This window comes from Rhinolophus hipposideros (genome assembly GCF_964194185.1).
Source record: "Rhinolophus hipposideros genome assembly, chromosome: 12".
In the NCBI taxonomy this organism is placed as follows: Eukaryota; Metazoa; Chordata; class Mammalia; order Chiroptera; family Rhinolophidae; genus Rhinolophus; species Rhinolophus hipposideros.
The window spans coordinates 56,358,666-56,376,030 of record NC_138058.1 but is presented as its reverse complement, the minus strand read 5'-3'; the positions used below and the strand labels follow the sequence as shown (position 1 = coordinate 56,376,030).

Genomic DNA, 17,365 nt, shown 5'->3' with positions numbered 1-17,365 from the left:
TTGCTACAAGACTATATGGCCCACAAAATCCAAAATATTATTAGGAAAAGCTGTCCTTTTATCTAGTGCCTCTCAAAAAGTTCCTGTTGATAGAAAGTTGTTTTTGTTTTGTTTTGTTTATATGCTCAAGAGAACTCCTGACATTAGTCCCACCGAGGAGGGAAAAAATGGGGGGGGAGGATTTTTTTCGTTAAGGAAAGGTGAAGATGAGAGTAATCCCAAGAGAGAAATTTTGATGAATAAGGGGATAAATAGCTTCATTAATATTAACATAATCCCCATTTTCTTCACTGGATACTTCTGCACAACAGTAAGGAGCATTAAGTACCTACAAAGAATTCAATAAGGTCATTCGCCAATGGTCAGCATCATCTGATGATGTCCGCCAGGGTTCCTGATATTTGCCATGTACCGTCGATACTCACTTGATAGACCTGGACGTTAGCAGGAGGGTCCTTCTGAAAGAGTAAGGTGGCGCTGGCGAAGGTGGGGTCCAGTCTACCACACTCCTGTGGAAGCAAAATAACAGAGGTGATCATGACTATTTCTATCATTGATCCCATCCTTGGTTGTCGCCAACTGGTAAAAACAACTGCTTCCCTCATCTCCCCATTTTACACTCTTTCTAGCATACTGGTTGGATCTATCTCAACATCTCAACATGGGCTCTGAGAGTTCAGTATTTAACCTCAGCCTCTATTTCTCTCCCACCAGCCCTGCACTATGCATAATGAATGGTACATAGTTCCTCCAATACACCAAATGCTTCCCTCCTTCCTGAATGTATGCATACTGTTCTGTCTTTCCTGCCAGCCTTCCTGGAAAAGTCTTCCTTTTCCTCCTCAATTCTGTGGGAAATATTTAAGAATATAGGAAATGTTCACAATATAATACAATGGAATCAAGGGGGAGATAAAACTCTACATGCAGTATGACCCCAAATCTATTCAGAAAACGATATATCAGATCAAAAGGAAGGAAGATGATAGATATATCAATGAATGGGAGGATGGACACAGAGAGATAGATAGAGATAAACAGCAAACAGAATTATAGGCAGATGGGCAGCTAAATGTAAGAAAAAGATAAGAGGAATAAGCAAAAATATTAGCTGTGGTTTTCTCTCAGACATGAGAGTAGAATAATTTAAATATTTTCTTTATGCAATTCTGTTTTTTAGGTTTTCCACATAAGTTCTATTACCTTATATTCAGAAAATAAGAAGAATTGTGAATGTTTTCAAAAGAGGGATTTTGCCCTGCTGTCCCCCACACCTGTGAAGCCTTCTCTCCTTTTGCTCTCCAATGCTCCAGCTCCTCTGTTGTCACACTGGACTGGCCTTTTTGACTGTTTTCTCCTGCACTAGGCTGCCCCCTAGTGCCTAGTGTGATCTTTACCACATAAAGGCGCAAAATAAAAAGCTTGTTGGTGAGCCAGTCTCAGGAGCTGGGGTTCACCGCAGCCAGCACCTTCTCCTGAATATACACCTTTGTAGTGAGCACATTCCCCCTGGCTGTAGCAGCAACACCTTATGTTTCCATCACACTCGACGTCCCCATTCTAACTATAAAACCATGGTCGTGTCAGCTATACCGCTGAAGGATCCTCCTGTCTACCCTCCTCCCCCTTTTGCAGATTTTAGAGCTGAGACTTACAGTCATGACTATTCAAGTTCTCACGTGAGGTAATGACACAACGAAGACAAGAACCCACATCCTGACTCCCAGCCCAGTGCTCTGCCTCTCAGCCCCCCAGCCGGCTCCCATCTGCGTGTGGCTCCCTGGGCTGTGACCCTGGTCCTTGTTCCTCTTCTCTTGGATGCCCAGAGGAGAGAAGCAAGTTTACCACCTGGTCCACAGCACTCGCTCCCCCAGACCACATCCCCACACAGAAGGGCTGCAGAGCCTGGGCCTTGCCCAGACGCCTACACTTACACCTTCAGAATCCTGCCTGCCCAGCTTCTGCAGCACCGTCAGGTAGAACTTGAAGAAGAAGCTGAGGGTGAGTGTGCGTCGGAACTCCACCATGCCACCAGGGGCGTCGGGGGACAGTTGCAATTCCTCTGCCAGGCCTGCAGACACCTCCTGCAGCAGCTTCTCATTCCAGAAACTGCCAGAGAGCAGGTTGTGGGAGAGCGCTCCTCTCCAGCCCTCAGAATCATTTGTGTGGAGTGGTGTGCACAGGGCCTCAGAGTCGTATGAACCTCGGTTCCAAATGTGGCTCAGATACTTGTGGTTTTGTCACTATAGGCAAATTACTTAACCTTCTTGGACCTCGGTTTCCTCATATTTAAAAATAGATACAATTTTAAAGGACCACAAAAAATAACAGTTAAATCTACGGAGTCCTTACAATATCCTAAGTACTTTATATGAAACATCGTTTTTAAATCAAATTAAAATTCAGAAAAAATTATTTTAGACTCATTTTACCAGTGAGAAAACTGAGGCATGGTTGACTTGTATTATCTATCTGGTAAATGATGGAGCCAGGAATTGGAACCAAGGAGCCGAACTCTGAAGTTAAGCGTTATTTGATGAATATGGTTATTGTAAGAATTACGCAGGATCGTGCCAGTGAACTATTTGGTACCGTTGCTGCTGTATAGTGGCCATAGTAGTAGTAGTAGTAGCCATAGTAATAATGTAGCAGTACTAATAGCAGTACTAGCAAGAGCAATAGTAGTAAGAGCAGCAACAATACTACTAGTAGTAATCTAGCAGTGGCAGATGCAGTACTACTAGTTGTGGTAGAAACACAAGTAGTAGTAGTGGTGGCAGTAGTAGTGGGTGAAGCCGTGGTAGTAATAGCATAAGCACCGGTAATACTCCAAGTAGTAGTAGCAGAGCAGCAGCAGTAGCAGCGATACTACTATTCGTAGTAATGGTAGTAGTAGGAGCAGCACTATTAGTAACAATAGTAATAACAGTTTTGGCTGCATATTAGTCATCATAGCAGTAGGAACCATAGCAGCAATAGTAGCAATGATAATGGTGTAACAGCAGGAATACTATTAGTTGCAATACTACTAGCAGCAGCAGTAGTTGTAGTAATAGCAGTGACCATGATAATAGCAGTAGCAATAGTGGTAGTAGTAGCAATAGTAAATACTACCAGTAGTCACAGTAGTAGTAGCAGCACCAATAATATGGTAGTTGGAGCAGCAGCAATTTTATTTTGCAGTGAGCTCTTACTGTGACAGCTGCTTCCGAGTGGTCTTGAAGGCGGAGATGGTTCTGTCAGCCATTCCGCCATAGCAAAGGGCCAGCTCCTTTACGTGTGTGGTTCCTGGCTCGAATAGGACTCTCATGCCACAGGTCACCTTGGCTATGTCATCTTCTCTCCGAGAGGCCTGCTTAAATGCTGAGAAAAACTCGCCCTGAAAAAGAAAGGTACCTGTTTGCCTCCCTGTTTTGCAAGGACTGCAAACGGTGAGCCAGAATCACAAAGATGTGAGGTGAGGTAAGAAGATAACACCAGAGCAAGTGAGCAAGGAGCTGGTGGGAGGAATCAAAGATCAGGGCATAAGAGACTATCACCTTTTCAGGAGAAGTTCAACATAACATTCCCAGCAGCTGGGAATACCAAGATTTCCCCCGTTAGTTAGGAAAACTGAAACTCAGGGATAAAAGAGAATCAGGTGCTCTCCACCAAAGAAACAGCTGGGAGGAGGAAGGGTGCTTTTAGAAAGTCTCCTCCAAGACCCCCCTCGGTCCTGCCTCAGAGCCCACCCAGCCCCTCAGGGGCTGTGCCCAAACCTCTGTTGGCCTGGCTGCCTCTTAAGCAGAAAAACTGAGATGCCAAAGTGTGCTTGAAACACATCTGCAGCTTGTGGCCTAGAAGAAACTGACTTGTCTCTCCCACTAGTCGATCACCTACAGTTAGAAATCTTGCCTCCTGACAGAAAGAATCGCACTAGTGTGAGACCATAACTGCCTTTATGCTTTGACCACACATTCCCCCTGGGTCCAAGCCAGACTAGACTGTCTTTGGGGAGAGGAAGAGAGCATGAGTTACTTTCCAGGTAAGAACCATCTGACATCAAGCTCTTTCTGTGTCAGGTTCCACTTGAGGTTTGCATACACCCTGGCACCACAAATTCTGATTCACACCAAAGGTAGGACGTTTAAGGAAATGACAGCACAATGAGGCCTGCCGCTGAGGTCCAAAATGACCACAGGCTTTTGTTTGAAGAAGCTATAGAGAGCCTCCTGATGATAAAGCTACTTCAGATTCCTGGTGTCAAATAAGGCCGTGGGGCAATGAGCCCAGAATTTGAACTTGGTTCTGCAGCAGAAGTTCCGGCTGCTCACTTCCAGGACTGCTCCAGGCCACAGTCATGTTTCACTGGGCGGCCATCAAATGTCAGTGTCAGGTCGTCAACTGTTCTTTCTTGAAAAATCCTTCCTAGTTCGGGGTATTGAAATCTTTCTTTTAGGAATTTTTTGTTGTTGTTAATGTCCCTGCCTGGCAAAATAAAAACTAGGCAGTAAGCAGTACTGTGCCTGTTGCTACTGCCTTTCCCAACCTCATAATTTAAATTATTTTTTCTTAACTGACCTGTGAAATACAATACTCTGGGAATCACTGCTCACAATGGTCTATAAGGACAAGCTAGAAAATCATGAAGAAATCACGTCAGGGATGTAATTGCTCTAATTTAATTAGCATTCTCATTAATGAGGTCAAAATTAGCAAGGGCAAAACATGCCTTCAAACACTCATTCAAGCATTAGTTCTGGCAAACCACCCTTATAGCTGGTTCCCCAGCCTCTCATTGACCACTTTTCTAAAAGGGTCATCATGAAATGTGTAGCTGCTGAGAGAGGAGAGAACCATGCCAGGTGAAGCTACCACAGGCCCCAAGGAACAAAAGCAAAGCAGCCAGAGTCACTAAGATCTGCCTGAACAAGCCAGAAAACCTGCTCATGAAGCAAAAGTCTTCATCCATGCCAACCCAGGGCAAGGTCAGTGTATAAAGGCCTCATCAAGCTTAAGGTCAGCGTGTGAGGATCTGACTTACAGGCACCTTCTCCACTCAGCATGCAAACCCCACACTTCACCAGATGAAACCAAGTCTCCACTGACCTGGTCAGAAATACTCGAGAGCTATGTGTGTTCTTGACACTGTGTTGCTGGCTACCAGCTGGTGATCTCCTCTGGCTTCCTGACATCTGCCAGGAACCTGATGAATTTTTTTTTTTAGTCCTCACAATAACCTGCCCAGTAGGCAACACTGCTGATTTTACAGATGAAGAAATTAGGGCTCAGAAAGGTGAAATGACTCAGGATCACACATCTAGCTGTCTAGCTTCTTGAAACCATGCCCTGTGTCCCTTACCCTGAAACTCCTCATTGTCCAGGGAAGAATATGGTTGGTCAAAGACAAAGTTCAGAGACGAGACCATCAATGTTTAAGTTGAGAGATGCTAAGGTTGTCAACCTGAAGTCAACTCTGGTTTCCATGTCTGGAGCCTGGCAGGAGTAGGAGTGACTCAAGGATAGCATTTACCTCCCTGCTGTAAGGGATCTCGATGGAAAGGAGTATCTCCTCTGGACCGACCAGGGTCTTTCTATAGCCAGGGAAAAAGGTGTGATCCATCTGAATCGTTCTCCTGGTACCTGTACAGAAGCAAGATGAAGAGGGACCAATGTGAGAGAGCATAAGACAACCCACCAGGGGGCTTCTCCATCCTGGTCTCTGATGCTCACAGTCAGAAGGAATGGATGGCACAGCTGGGGCCACAATCCTCCATCTGAAATCCTTACACAGTGGTTTCTGGTGAATATTTAACAATCAGTTCTTTGAGGGGGAAAAACCCTGATTTACCAGTTTCTGTGATATAAATACTGCCACGATAGCCAGTTGCAAGCAACCAGAGTGACATCACTAAATGTGAAGTTGGAAAGAGGATAGCAGAGTAGACACAGCAGGTCTGCTATCTTCTGAAAGCCCTGTTTACAAGGTTGGCCATTGGCTGTCCTCTGGGAACTTGGCTCTCAGAAGGGTTCACACCATTCCCTGATAAGAATAGCTTACTGGGCCTAAACTGTTTTTACAAACAACATTGTTCGTATAGAGCACCTGCTTTCCTCCTGGGCATTTGTATGTGCAAAGAAGAGCTATGTGACCAGCCTCCAATCAAAGTTCTAGGTGCTGAGTCTCTAAAGAGCCTCCCTGGTAGACTGAAACTTCTTATGTGTGGTCAAGGTCACTGTTACTAGGAGAATCAAGTGCATCCTGTGTGAGTCCACTAGGAGAAGACTCTGGAAGCTTGTGTCCCCCTCTGGACTTTGCCCCATATGCCTTTTCCCTTTGCTGATTTTCCTTTGTATATTCCAGCATAAGTCGCAACCATGAGTATGACTGTCTGCTGAGTCCCGTGAATTCTCCTAACAAGTCATTAAACATAGGGGAGGTGACAGACATATGAAAAAATGCTCAACATCACTAATCATTAGAGAAATGCAAATGAAAACCACAATGAGATATCACCTCACCCCAGTCAGAATGGCTTTCATCAACAAGACAAATAGTAACAAGTGTTGGAGAGGCTGTGGAGAAAAAGGAACCCTCATACACTGTTGGTGGGAATGCAGACTGGTGCAGCCGCTATGGAAGGCAGTGTGGAGGTTCCTCAAAAAAATTATGAATAGAGTTACCATATGACCCAGCAATTGCTCTCCTGGGTACCTACCCAAACATCTGAAAACATTTATACATAAAGATACGTGTGCTCCAATGTTCATTGCAGCTTTGTTTACGGTGGCCAAGACATGGAAACAACCAAAATGTCCTTCGATAGATGAATGGATAAAGAAGTTGTGGTACATATACACAATGGAATACTATTTGGAGTTAAGGAAAGATGATATAGGAACATTTGTGACAACATGGATGGATCTTGAGAATATAATGCTAAGTGAAATAAGTCAGACAGAAAAAGCAGAGAACCATATGATTTCACTGATATGTGGTATATAAACGAAAAACAACAAAAGAACAAGACAAATAAATGAGAAACAAAAACTCATAGACACAGACAATAATTTAGTGGTTACCAGAGGGTAAGGGGGTTGGAGGGTGGGAGATGAGGGTAAGGGGGATCAAATATATGGTGACGGAAGGAGAACTGACTCTGGGTGGTGAACACACAATGGGATTTATAGATGATGTAATACAGAATTGTACACCTGAAATCTATGTAATTTTACCAACAATTGTCACCCCAATAAATTTAATTTTAAAAAAAGAAAGGATAAAAATATTGGAGACACAACTAAAGCCTCAACTTCTTCTCTTTCCTGAGGGTAATCTCTGTCTTGGAGTGGGTCTACAGCATCTCCACTTATGCTTTGTATTTCGATATATGCTATTAATATCAATAAAGTACCAATAAGAGACATATTTTATATTGGTTTAACATAAATGTTACCCTACCTATGTTTACTTTGCCAACTAGTTGTACCACCTAATACTATTTTTAAAAATTCGTCCATGTGGATTTTCTTCTCATCTCATTTTTAATATGTCCATACTATTTCATTTAATAAATCAATTTATTCATATAATTTCCTCTTGAAAAAAAACATAGGGGAGGTGTTGTGGACCCTCTGACAAGGAAAACTGCACCGCAGCACACCACATTATATAGCATTTCCACTCTATAGATACAATAGATGGAAGTAATCTCAAGACCTTAGACAATAGTAAAATGAAGTGATGTAGTTTGGAAGTGGTAAATTTTGAGTGTTTATTATCTTTGTTTTTAATGTACCTTATTGCATTGTAAGTTTATATAATTTAATTTTTAATAATGTCCCTGTCTAACAAATGCTCACAGGCTCCCTGAAAAATCCAGCAATCAGCTGTGGTGAGCTGGTGCATTCTGGCTCGAACTAGGTAAGGCATCTGGAGAATTCTTAAGACTTATTGTGAATCTTAGTAGAGAAATGACCCACCTTTCCTGCTCCCAACCTGGGTGCACCTCCCTCATAGCTTCCAAGAACCCTAACCTCAGGACAGCTGGTTATTGAACGTTGCACTCTGTTTCTCCAGAACATGACATATCTCATGAGACTTTTCTGCCCCCAGGCCCTCTTTCCTGACCTCTGCATGAGACAGCTCACCTCTGGATATGATGGTCAGCTTGGCTCTGCAGGCCATGAACACCGGGTTGAGGTCCGAGATGGGGCTGGCGGTGATGATGTTTCCTCCAATGGACTAAAGAAGCAGACAGTGTGTGAGAGCCCACCCAGGAAACCCTGGCTCACCCACCTGCCTCCTGAACACAGGACAGGAGGACGACACCCGCTTGAGGGAGACCTGAGGAACTCCAGCCCCAGTAGACGCAAGACTGCACAGAGAGAACTCAGAACAATGTGCAAAACTTGAGACCTGAATGCTTGGAAATGGGTTCCAGCTCTGAAATTCACTGGTCGGTAAATTGGGGTCAGCCCCTTTAAATTTGTTTAATTTCACCCAACCTTATTCTGAAAGGGTTAAGGTGGTTTATCCCAGAGGCCAAACAGAGTTAGTCAAACAGAACTAGAAGATAAAGATCAAGGAAAAAGAGAAGGAAGCTTTCAGAATGGACAATTTGCTCTAATTGGATCTGAGCTTCCTGGCAGCTTGGTAAAGAATGTAAGGAGAAACAGACACAGGGTTCTAATTATTAGAAAAGAAGAACAAAACCAGTTGCACAATGAGAACAAATTCTTCCTGGAAGTAGGTTCCAGCTGAGCTTGGAACTCAGTAGAGATTTCTGAGTTGCTATCTCCTCATCTACAATCGGAGGTGGCAGGTGACTAGGGTAGGGTGTGGAGAATGGGAGTAGGCTGTTTTGCTATATTTTGGGTTTTGTTTTAATTTTTAAAAACAATTACCAAAAATCAAATGGAAGGGATAGCTATCCTCCAATGCTATCAACTCTTGTAAGCCTCAAATGGCACAAGGTGTGTGAATGCCATCTGCCAGCTGGGAATTTGGGGGCTAGTCTGAAGGCTGATTGTGACAATCAACAGGTGGATTGATTGTCAATCAGGGAGTCTACTTCTGGGAGTAGACTCTGGGAGTCTACCCAGGGAGTCTACTTCTGGTTCTCCCCCAGCTCTGAAAGGCGGTCCCCCTCCCTTTTTGGCTTCTCCCTAACTTATCTCCCATCCATCATCTGATAGCCTCAGCAAAGTTCAGGAAGGCGGTGCTGGAGGCTCCATCTCTCCAACCTCAGGGGGGAAGACTGAGTCACAGAGCGAGTGTTTCTTGGAGTGGCCTACAGACCATCTCCATCACAAGCACCAGCTGCGCTCACCCCAGCCCTACCAAACAAGAATCTCTGAGGGTGGGGCCCAGGAATCTACATTTTAACAAACGCCCCACACAATCTGAAGCACAATGTCTGAAGCCCACAGGGTCTGCAGCAGAGGCCAGATTATCCCCCTGATGTGTGAGGAAAAGCCCTGTCCCCAGGACCTTGAGGGTCCCTGAACAGGGACTCACCGCAACAGACTTGACCTGCTTCCCAGCGAACCAGCGGAGCTGCTCCAGGACACCTTTGAACACCTCTGTTTTGTGCGCAGGAAGCTTGGCAATGGCTTCTTGCAGGGTCTTTTCCACAGAGCTCAGGGTGCAAGCAGCTCCAAAAGTGATACCTAGAAACACGCGTTCAGAATAACAGCAACTCCTTCATAGCTCAGAAAACACTTTCATATACAGCTCCTCTGAAGCTTTGCAGCACCTGAGTGAGGCTTACCAGGGCTGACGGGGATGAGGAAAGTAAGGCCCAGAAAGGTTAAGTGACTTTTCCAACACCACACAGCTAACAAAAGAGCTAGGACTCAACCCCAGGCCTCTTGTCCTACAACCAGCGTGCTCTCTCCTCTAAACCAGTGGATTTCAACCCAATAAAATCCGATCTCTGACAATGAAGTCCTGGCTTGTATTTAAAAATAGTAATAAAAAGCACCCAAGCACTTCCTTCACTTGTCCCCTACACCCAGGAGCAATCCTATTGTGTAGACGGCATTGAGAACAACTGTGAAAAATCTCACAGCCCTTGCCCACTGGCAACCCTCCACGAGTGCTCCATGGAGGAAGGCAATGGAGCGTGCCCCTTCCTCTGTGCTCGGCGTCTTCAGGACAAGCAGCTGGCAGTGACAGCCAAAGAGGCTGTCCAGGCACCCGCCATCCCCCTGGGACCCATCCTCAGCGTCCCAGCCCCTTTGTGGGCTCAGGTGAACCTCCCCTTACCCTCTGGGCCATGCTCCACTGAATTCAGCTCGGGGATCCAGGCGGGGCAGACGATCACAGGAAACAGCTTGTTCTTAAACTTCATCTCAATGCCTCGAGAGAATCGGGAAGCCTGACGTTAGAGACCTGTTGTCCTATCACCATGGCAGGACCCAGCACCTTTTCCCACCTCCATGCACAGGGTGTATGACATATTCACAATCGTAACATGCTCTGTGCGTGTCTCGGGACAAAAAGTGCAGTGGGCCAAAGGCAGGATTAAGTGTGGTCCGCACACTATCAGCCCAAAAGCTGGTGTGTGTGTGTGTGTGTGTGTGTGTGTGTGTAATAATATTAGAAAACACATGACAGTAAAATATGTCAGTAACCCTCCTAAGCACTTCATATATTTTAACTCACTTAATTCTCACAACAACCCTATGAGATACTGCAGGGTTTTCTGTTTACAGATTAAGAAACTGAGACACAGGGAGGTTAAATTTCTTGCCCAAATTACACACATAAGAGTGAGCACATTTCAGCACTTAAGCTATTATTCAACTCAGGGTGTAACAGTAATAATAACACAAAAGCTTAACATTCAGACAGAAAAAAGAAAATTGACGAAAAGAGGAAACTTCAAATCTGCTAATCAAGGTAGAAAGCTCTGTGAACAGATTTGCCCCTGATCCTCAGACCCAGTTATACAGCTCCTCTCCCAGCCCTGCCCACAGGGCAATAGATGGAAAAGCTTAAAAGAAAAGCAAATGCCTCATCACACATCATGTCACATGCTGTTTAGGATTTCTGAAGGGTGGCCCAGGCTTTGGAGAGTCTGGCTTGTCTGGATATCAGCTCCCAGGACAAAGAACACAGATGGAGGCAGTATTTCCATCTTGATAAGGCCCTCTCCAGGCCCAGCTTCCCATAACACCCTGCCCCGGCTGTGAGTGGTTACACTGCTGGGTGGGTGGATAAGGGAGGAGGAAGTGGAGCAGATGGAGGAGTAATAAGAAAATATTTCTAACTTGGAGCTTATAAAATCTTTGTGAATTCCTTTCTCTGAGAATCTCACTAGGCCCAGGGTGTTATGTGACTCACGGCAAGGAACGTGTCATATGTCAAAGGACCTCAAATACTTTTTTGGCCAGTCATTCTTCACTTTAACTCATGCTACCCTGGACCCATGAACCAAGGCTACATGGGCCATCAGGATCCCATCAATTGAGGCAGACCATCCCTGTGTCACAACACTGTGGCTAGGGACCCGTGCTCACAAGGGCATGGTTGGCTCTGAACTCCCCCAGCATGGAACTGAGCCAGGCTCTCCTCTCTGTGCCTACAGATCTAACAGAACCCGGGCATCAGGAGCTCCTTCCATAACCAGAGCCAGGAATCTCCCATAGGCTGCACTTGGCTGCTTAAAAGCATGTCAAGTCCCCCACAGAGCAGAGGTCCTCTAGCTGTATCACAATCTTGTCCTTCAGTTCTCACTGGGCTTGGGACCCAGCAAAGTGGAAACTGGCCAAGCAAGGTTTAGAAATGGATAGATATTAGCAGCGACCTGAGCACCTCTGCCACCTTCTGTCTCTTCGAACACCAGGACCAACAGCTACACAACTCTAGTCTCCCTGACCTGTTTGCATAACAATATGCATGTCTCAGATGGTAGCACCAACAGGGCAGGTGGCCTTGGTCACAGCAACACAGTCACATTGGACATCTCCTCTCCTTTGCCTTACCGCATCACCCCCAGAAAAGGGTGGTGGGAAGGAGAGTAGCATTTATTGAACCCCTCATGTCCATCAGGCACCAGCCTAGACTTTACTTACATTGCTCCCTCCTCACTTACATAGACAGGGACATTAGTGAGGGAAGAATTATGTCCAGTTGACCTTGGCACCCCAGCCCCCCCAGAGTACCTGGCACAGAGCTGGCACTCTGTAAATGTGATGGAGAACAGCCAGCAAGGATCTCAGTTAATACTCAGAACAACCCTTGGAGGAGGAGGTATAGTTACCCATATGTGAAATGGGAACGTGGGGGTAGGGGAGGAGAAATAATGTTTCTGAAGACACACAGCCAGCAAGGAGTTGAACAAGGTCTGTGTGACTCCAAACCCGGGGGTTGTGCAGGAATTCAAGTGTCCAGGACTCCGTGTGGGTCCCAGGCACCCAGGCAGCCCCCAGTGCTTCCCAGGCCTTACCGATCTCCGTGTTCCCCACCACCAGCTTGGCCTCGGGGTGCTGGGCTTTGAGGTCCAGGAGCTCCTTCAGGGTTGCTGCTTGGATCCAGGTCACACGCTCCCCTTCAAAACGCAGCTGCTTCTGAGGAGCATCTTTCAGCCTCTGGAAAATGCAGTTTTCTTACTGTGCTGTCTCCCTCCTCCCAATGCCATTACCATTGCCCTTGCTCTAAGTCCACAGTGGGACCAAGTCTTCTACTGACTTGTTTAATCCTGAATTCAGAATGAAAATACACGTTGGCTAGAAGTGAGAGGAACTACTACAGATTGAAGCAGGAACTAGGTTGCAACTCTTACATACATTATTTCTCTGAGTCTTTAGAAGACCTCAGGGAAAAGTGAGCCCCACCTGTTACAGGTAAAGGAGGAAACTGGGTGTCAGAGAAGTTATGTGACCTGCCAAAGGTCACAAGGCAACCTAAACTGTGCCACACTCTTTCCAGGAGGTGCAGTGGACAAGGTGTAGGAGGAAACAGGGGCTGCAAAGAAAGAGGGATCAAAGAGAATGCAACAGAGAGCTGGTCCTAGGGCAAGTGGGGTGATGCTGGGCTGGGAGAGAAAATTCCAAAATCAAGCTGACAGTGTTTCAAGGTTGCACAATCCAGAGAAAGACATTCTGGCAGCCTGCCACAAAGCCCTTCTGTCTGGCCTCTGAATTCATAAGGCAATCTTCATGTGCTTATCACATGAAGGATGAAATCTGTACTTGAGAAGCTCTAAGAGTGGCTTGATTCTTTACTCACCATAAATGTTGGAGGAAAGGAAAAGAATCATCTAGGTAAGAAAGTAGTTGTGAGAGGTGTCCTTAAAACAGAGCTCCATGGATTGTGGCCTTGGAGTAAAGCTCTCTTTTTCTGTGTGTTTATGTGTTTTTTAAATAAGTGGACCGCTTACAGAAGAATGGGTTACTTGGGTTGGGTACAGGGTAGCAGATGTATTAGATGTAGCCAGGAGGTCAGCAAATACTTCTAGAGCACCTGTCATTGCAAGAGAGATTCATTTCCTGTCCTCAGAGTGACATATGTGAGAAGGAGAGAAATGTGGGTCACTGTGGGAATATGTGACAGAGGGACTTGACCCCTGGGTGTCAGAAAAAGGAAGGCAAATTCCGGCTGAAACGTAAAGGACAAGGAGAATACAAAGTTCCCAGTGCGTATGAAATAAAGCGAGTCTCCAGGAGCTCATAGTAATATAGGGAAGGAACATGAGGACTATTTTTACAAGAGAAGGAACTAGGAGGTGGGATTCCAAGCCAGCTGCCTGTGTCCTCCAAGACACAGAACTCAGGCAGATGTCAATCAATCACACAGAACAGACCACCCAAAGCCTATTCAGCAAAGAGGTTGCATTATGGCCACTCCTGTAATTAAACCTATTACAAACTAGTCACAGGCTGTACCTTCCAAAAGTTAAAGGTAAACCTGACCCATTCTTCTTCTGCCTTGCAGAAGTTCCCTGTAACAAGGAATTTTCCATGGAAACAAGATATACATATAAACCCCGACGGGAGGAGGGCGTCTCTCTTCCCCTAGTGATTAGAGACCACCGCTCTGTCAGTGGGGTGGCTTTTCTTTTCTTACTCTGCTAAATAAGCTTACTTTCATTTTAAACTCTGTAGTATCCCTCGTGTTTGAATTCTTTCCCATGTGAATCCAAGAATGTTCCTAACCCAGGGCTTGAGTCCCCACCCCAGGGAATTGGTGTCATCAGCATCATGGCACGGAGTCTTAGCTGGGCCTTTCACTGGGGTGTCACCTACCAGCAGTTCTGGGGGGAAGATGGGCTCTTGCGTGGGATCCAAGGGCATAAAATCCTCCGGGTTGAATAAAGATGGTGAGAGAATGACCTGCTGAGAAAGGGAACAGATGTGTTGGTACACCATCTCTTCCTTTAAAATGCCCCATAGGGCTGATCCAGCACTATGTTCATGCGAGCTCATTCATATGTTCATGCGAGCTCATTCATCTGGAGAGACAGATGCCTCCTCCTAAGGCAGGAACAAAGAGGTCTTCTTGTCAGGGGCCCCAGGGTTAATGTGCATATTGACCACCCTCTTAGTCTGGGCATAACTGCTTTCTGTTCCAACCACCACTGTCAAAAGCATTGGGAGAGTTCACCAGCTCCCTTTGATCTGACATTGGCCCCCAGACTTCCAGGGAGAGGAGGACCCACTTACCGTGTGGTCTTTCTTCTGGTTCATACAGCAGTTAGGGTTGTCTTTATTTCCTCCACAGCATCCACCATCCTAGAGTGATGACCAACATTCACACAAAAATATTTGCAAAGAGTTTTTACAGAAGCTAAAGAACCTACATTATTAATGTCCAATGAAATCTAGCTGACACCTATGCCGACATCAATAGAAATAGCAGACACTTAACCCATTCCACTTCACTTTGCCTAGAGGTAAGACCTCTGCTTTAACTTCTTTTCTTGCATGGTTAATGTGGACTAAATAACTCATGAATAAACAAATAGGATCTCTCCTGGAAGCAGCAGGGGAATTTAAGAAAATTGCTCCATAAAGATAGGTCCTACTTTATCAAAACATAACTTTATGCCCTTTTTCCCTCTTTAGTGCTCCTTCGTTAGGAAGCCTCTGTGACAGAAATTCCCATTTGGTTTTGTCAGCATTCAAGAGCCTTTATTTCTAGATCAATGAGTTCTGTGGAGCTCAGCTGGGTACCCTCCATGCTGGGGTTTTTGTGGGGCTCCTCACAAGGATGCCCAAGACCAGAGCTGGGTCCAGGGTTGTGTCCAACCAGTGTGCTTGGTGGCCTCACCAATGCTGATAGACACTTCTGGCCAGAATGCCAAGCATTCTTTATTCCTCACTGTGGGCCAGTTCTGGAGGAAGGGTACAGGTCTGATGACCCATCCCTATGAGGAAAGGACGTGCTCAGGACCTCTCAGGATGCCAATGGCAGAGCACAGAGTAGAGGCCAGATTGCTGCCTCCAAGGACCAATGCCTCAGGGAAGAGGTGTGTTCACCTGACTGATCTGCCCCACGAAGGCAGGAATGTCAGCTGAGGACCTCAGGACACACTCCAGAATCAGAGTTGTGCTGACAAGCAAAAGTGGGGAACATCCCCAGGCACACCCCAGACACATTTCTATAGTGGCCAATTAATTCCTGGAGGAACAGGCCAGGGCAGACCTTCTGCATATGAATTACACCATTTCATGCTGACATTTCCCAAAGGATGAGTCACAACCCACTAGTGTTCCCAAGAAAGCACTCAGAGGACCATGGGGCCAAAGATGTGGTCTTTGCGAACCTGAAAGGACTGTCAGACTTGGCACTGGGAGAGAAACCCCCCAGCCTCTACCCCCTGCACACGCTGCCCTGCGGGCAGACCTCTCCTGCATTCACAGCTTTGCCACTGGGATCTCAGAGCTGCTCGATTTTGGACCTCCCCGCCACCACCTTGCCTTTCTTCTTTCTATTTAGACAGAAAAGGAGAGAGAAAAGAAGGTTCCTCTAGTGCCTCTTTTCATCTTTCTTCTTGGAGAAGGAGTGATGCAGGGGAATCAGCAGGTCCTAAGTATGAGCGGAAACTGCATAGGGTAATGCAGCAGCCTCACTGACCCAGTCTTTGCGGTGGGGGAGGGGCACATGTATTTCACGGAAGTACATTATCCAGGTAATTAAAATGCCAGCACACTCTTACTTAGATCTTTTCTCTTGAGAATTCATTGATGTGTCCATGACATAAGTTATTGTGATGGACAATATGTCACTGGCCTCAAGGTCTACTGAGCTTGGAGATGGCAGTTTTCCCCCTGGAGAGACTTCCACTGTTCTCAGTAGGCTAAGACTGCTGAGCTCATGCTTATTTTTAGGATTCCTCCATTTCCTTCCTTGCTGCTGGATGGACGCTGTCATTTCTTGCTGTGGACCATGAACCTCCCTCTAGGAGATTCTCCTCACCCTTTTCTAGTATGTGCTCTGGGCATGAAAACGTGATAATCAGGTTTCTAAGAACTGGGTAAAATGAGAATCAATAGGCCGTGAATAGAGGCTCAGAGGTCTCTAATGAGCAATGTAGTGAGCTTCTCCGCACACTCTGTGCAGGTCATTTCGGATGCTCAGAGCACTCTGCTGTGCTCTGCTCTGTGAGCCGCGGCCAGGCAGCTGGCCTGAGGGAAGCACTGCTGTTCAACGGAATCAGGAACCAGCTCACCCCAGCGAAAGAGCACAGCTGTACACTCAAAAGTCTTTCTCTTTTGAGAAACTAGAAAGGACTGGTGAGATTATATATCTGTGAGAAGCCTCCTATGAAATAAGTTTGTGGGCAAAATTAAGAATTCCTGGTTCTCAGGGAAGCTGAACCATTTATAAGGGTCAAATACTGTTCATGGAAGAAATGTACCAGCATCATAATTTAGTTGCCATTTACTGAATACTTAAGATATGCCCAGTATTGTTCTAAGGGTTTGCAATAAGTGCTTTCAATGAACACTACAAGGTAGGTATTATTATAATCCCCATTTTGAAACAAGGAAATTCGCCCAAGGTCATGCATTAGTTAAGTGATGAATTGGGATTTGAACCCAGGTCTGCAGACTCTGAAGCTGAGTTTTCAGTCCTTTTCAATTAAATCCACACCTTTTATTTTATTACCAGGGTGTGATGCTTTCCATCCTTAAAATTCTCATTTCCTTCTCCACCCCTTTGGAGTTACTTGGATGAGACACTCCATTTCGTAATGCATCAACCCTACACATCAGTGAAAAGCACAGGAGTCTGTGATTCTATTCTCAATCTTAAATCAAATTGAGATGACACAGTGTGACTGGAGTCAGAATCAAGCTCGGCCAGTTGGTGCATCAGGTAAAAATCTAGACAGACTAAGCCAAGAAAGTAGAGGCCAGCCTCTGTCTTCCTCAC

At 45.7% G+C, this 17,365-nt stretch overlaps 1 protein-coding gene across 3 annotated transcripts in view; it reads right to left on the bottom strand.

Annotated features, from left to right (window-relative positions):
* Nucleotides 1-17,365, bottom strand: part of XDH (xanthine dehydrogenase) — a 60,101-nt gene that overhangs the window by 29,622 nt on the left and 13,114 nt on the right. For 2 of the 3 annotated variants that reach the window (XM_081068056.1, XM_081068058.1), the window contains 10 exons: nucleotides 14,650-14,718; nucleotides 14,233-14,322; nucleotides 12,435-12,576; nucleotides 10,250-10,342; nucleotides 9,500-9,651; nucleotides 8,131-8,224; nucleotides 5,513-5,622; nucleotides 3,195-3,379; nucleotides 1,935-2,109; nucleotides 426-509 (listed from right to left, as the gene is read on the bottom strand). In XM_081068056.1, the coding sequence (XP_080924182.1) occupies nucleotides 426-509; nucleotides 1,935-2,109; nucleotides 3,195-3,379; nucleotides 5,513-5,622; nucleotides 8,131-8,224; nucleotides 9,500-9,651; nucleotides 10,250-10,342; nucleotides 12,435-12,576; nucleotides 14,233-14,322; nucleotides 14,650-14,718 (1,194 nt within the window). The remainder of the gene's footprint in view (nucleotides 1-425; nucleotides 510-1,934; nucleotides 2,110-3,194; nucleotides 3,380-5,512; nucleotides 5,623-8,130; nucleotides 8,225-9,499; nucleotides 9,652-10,249; nucleotides 10,343-12,434; nucleotides 12,577-14,232; nucleotides 14,323-14,649; nucleotides 14,719-17,365) is intronic. The other variant, XM_081068057.1, reaches the window with a different exon arrangement.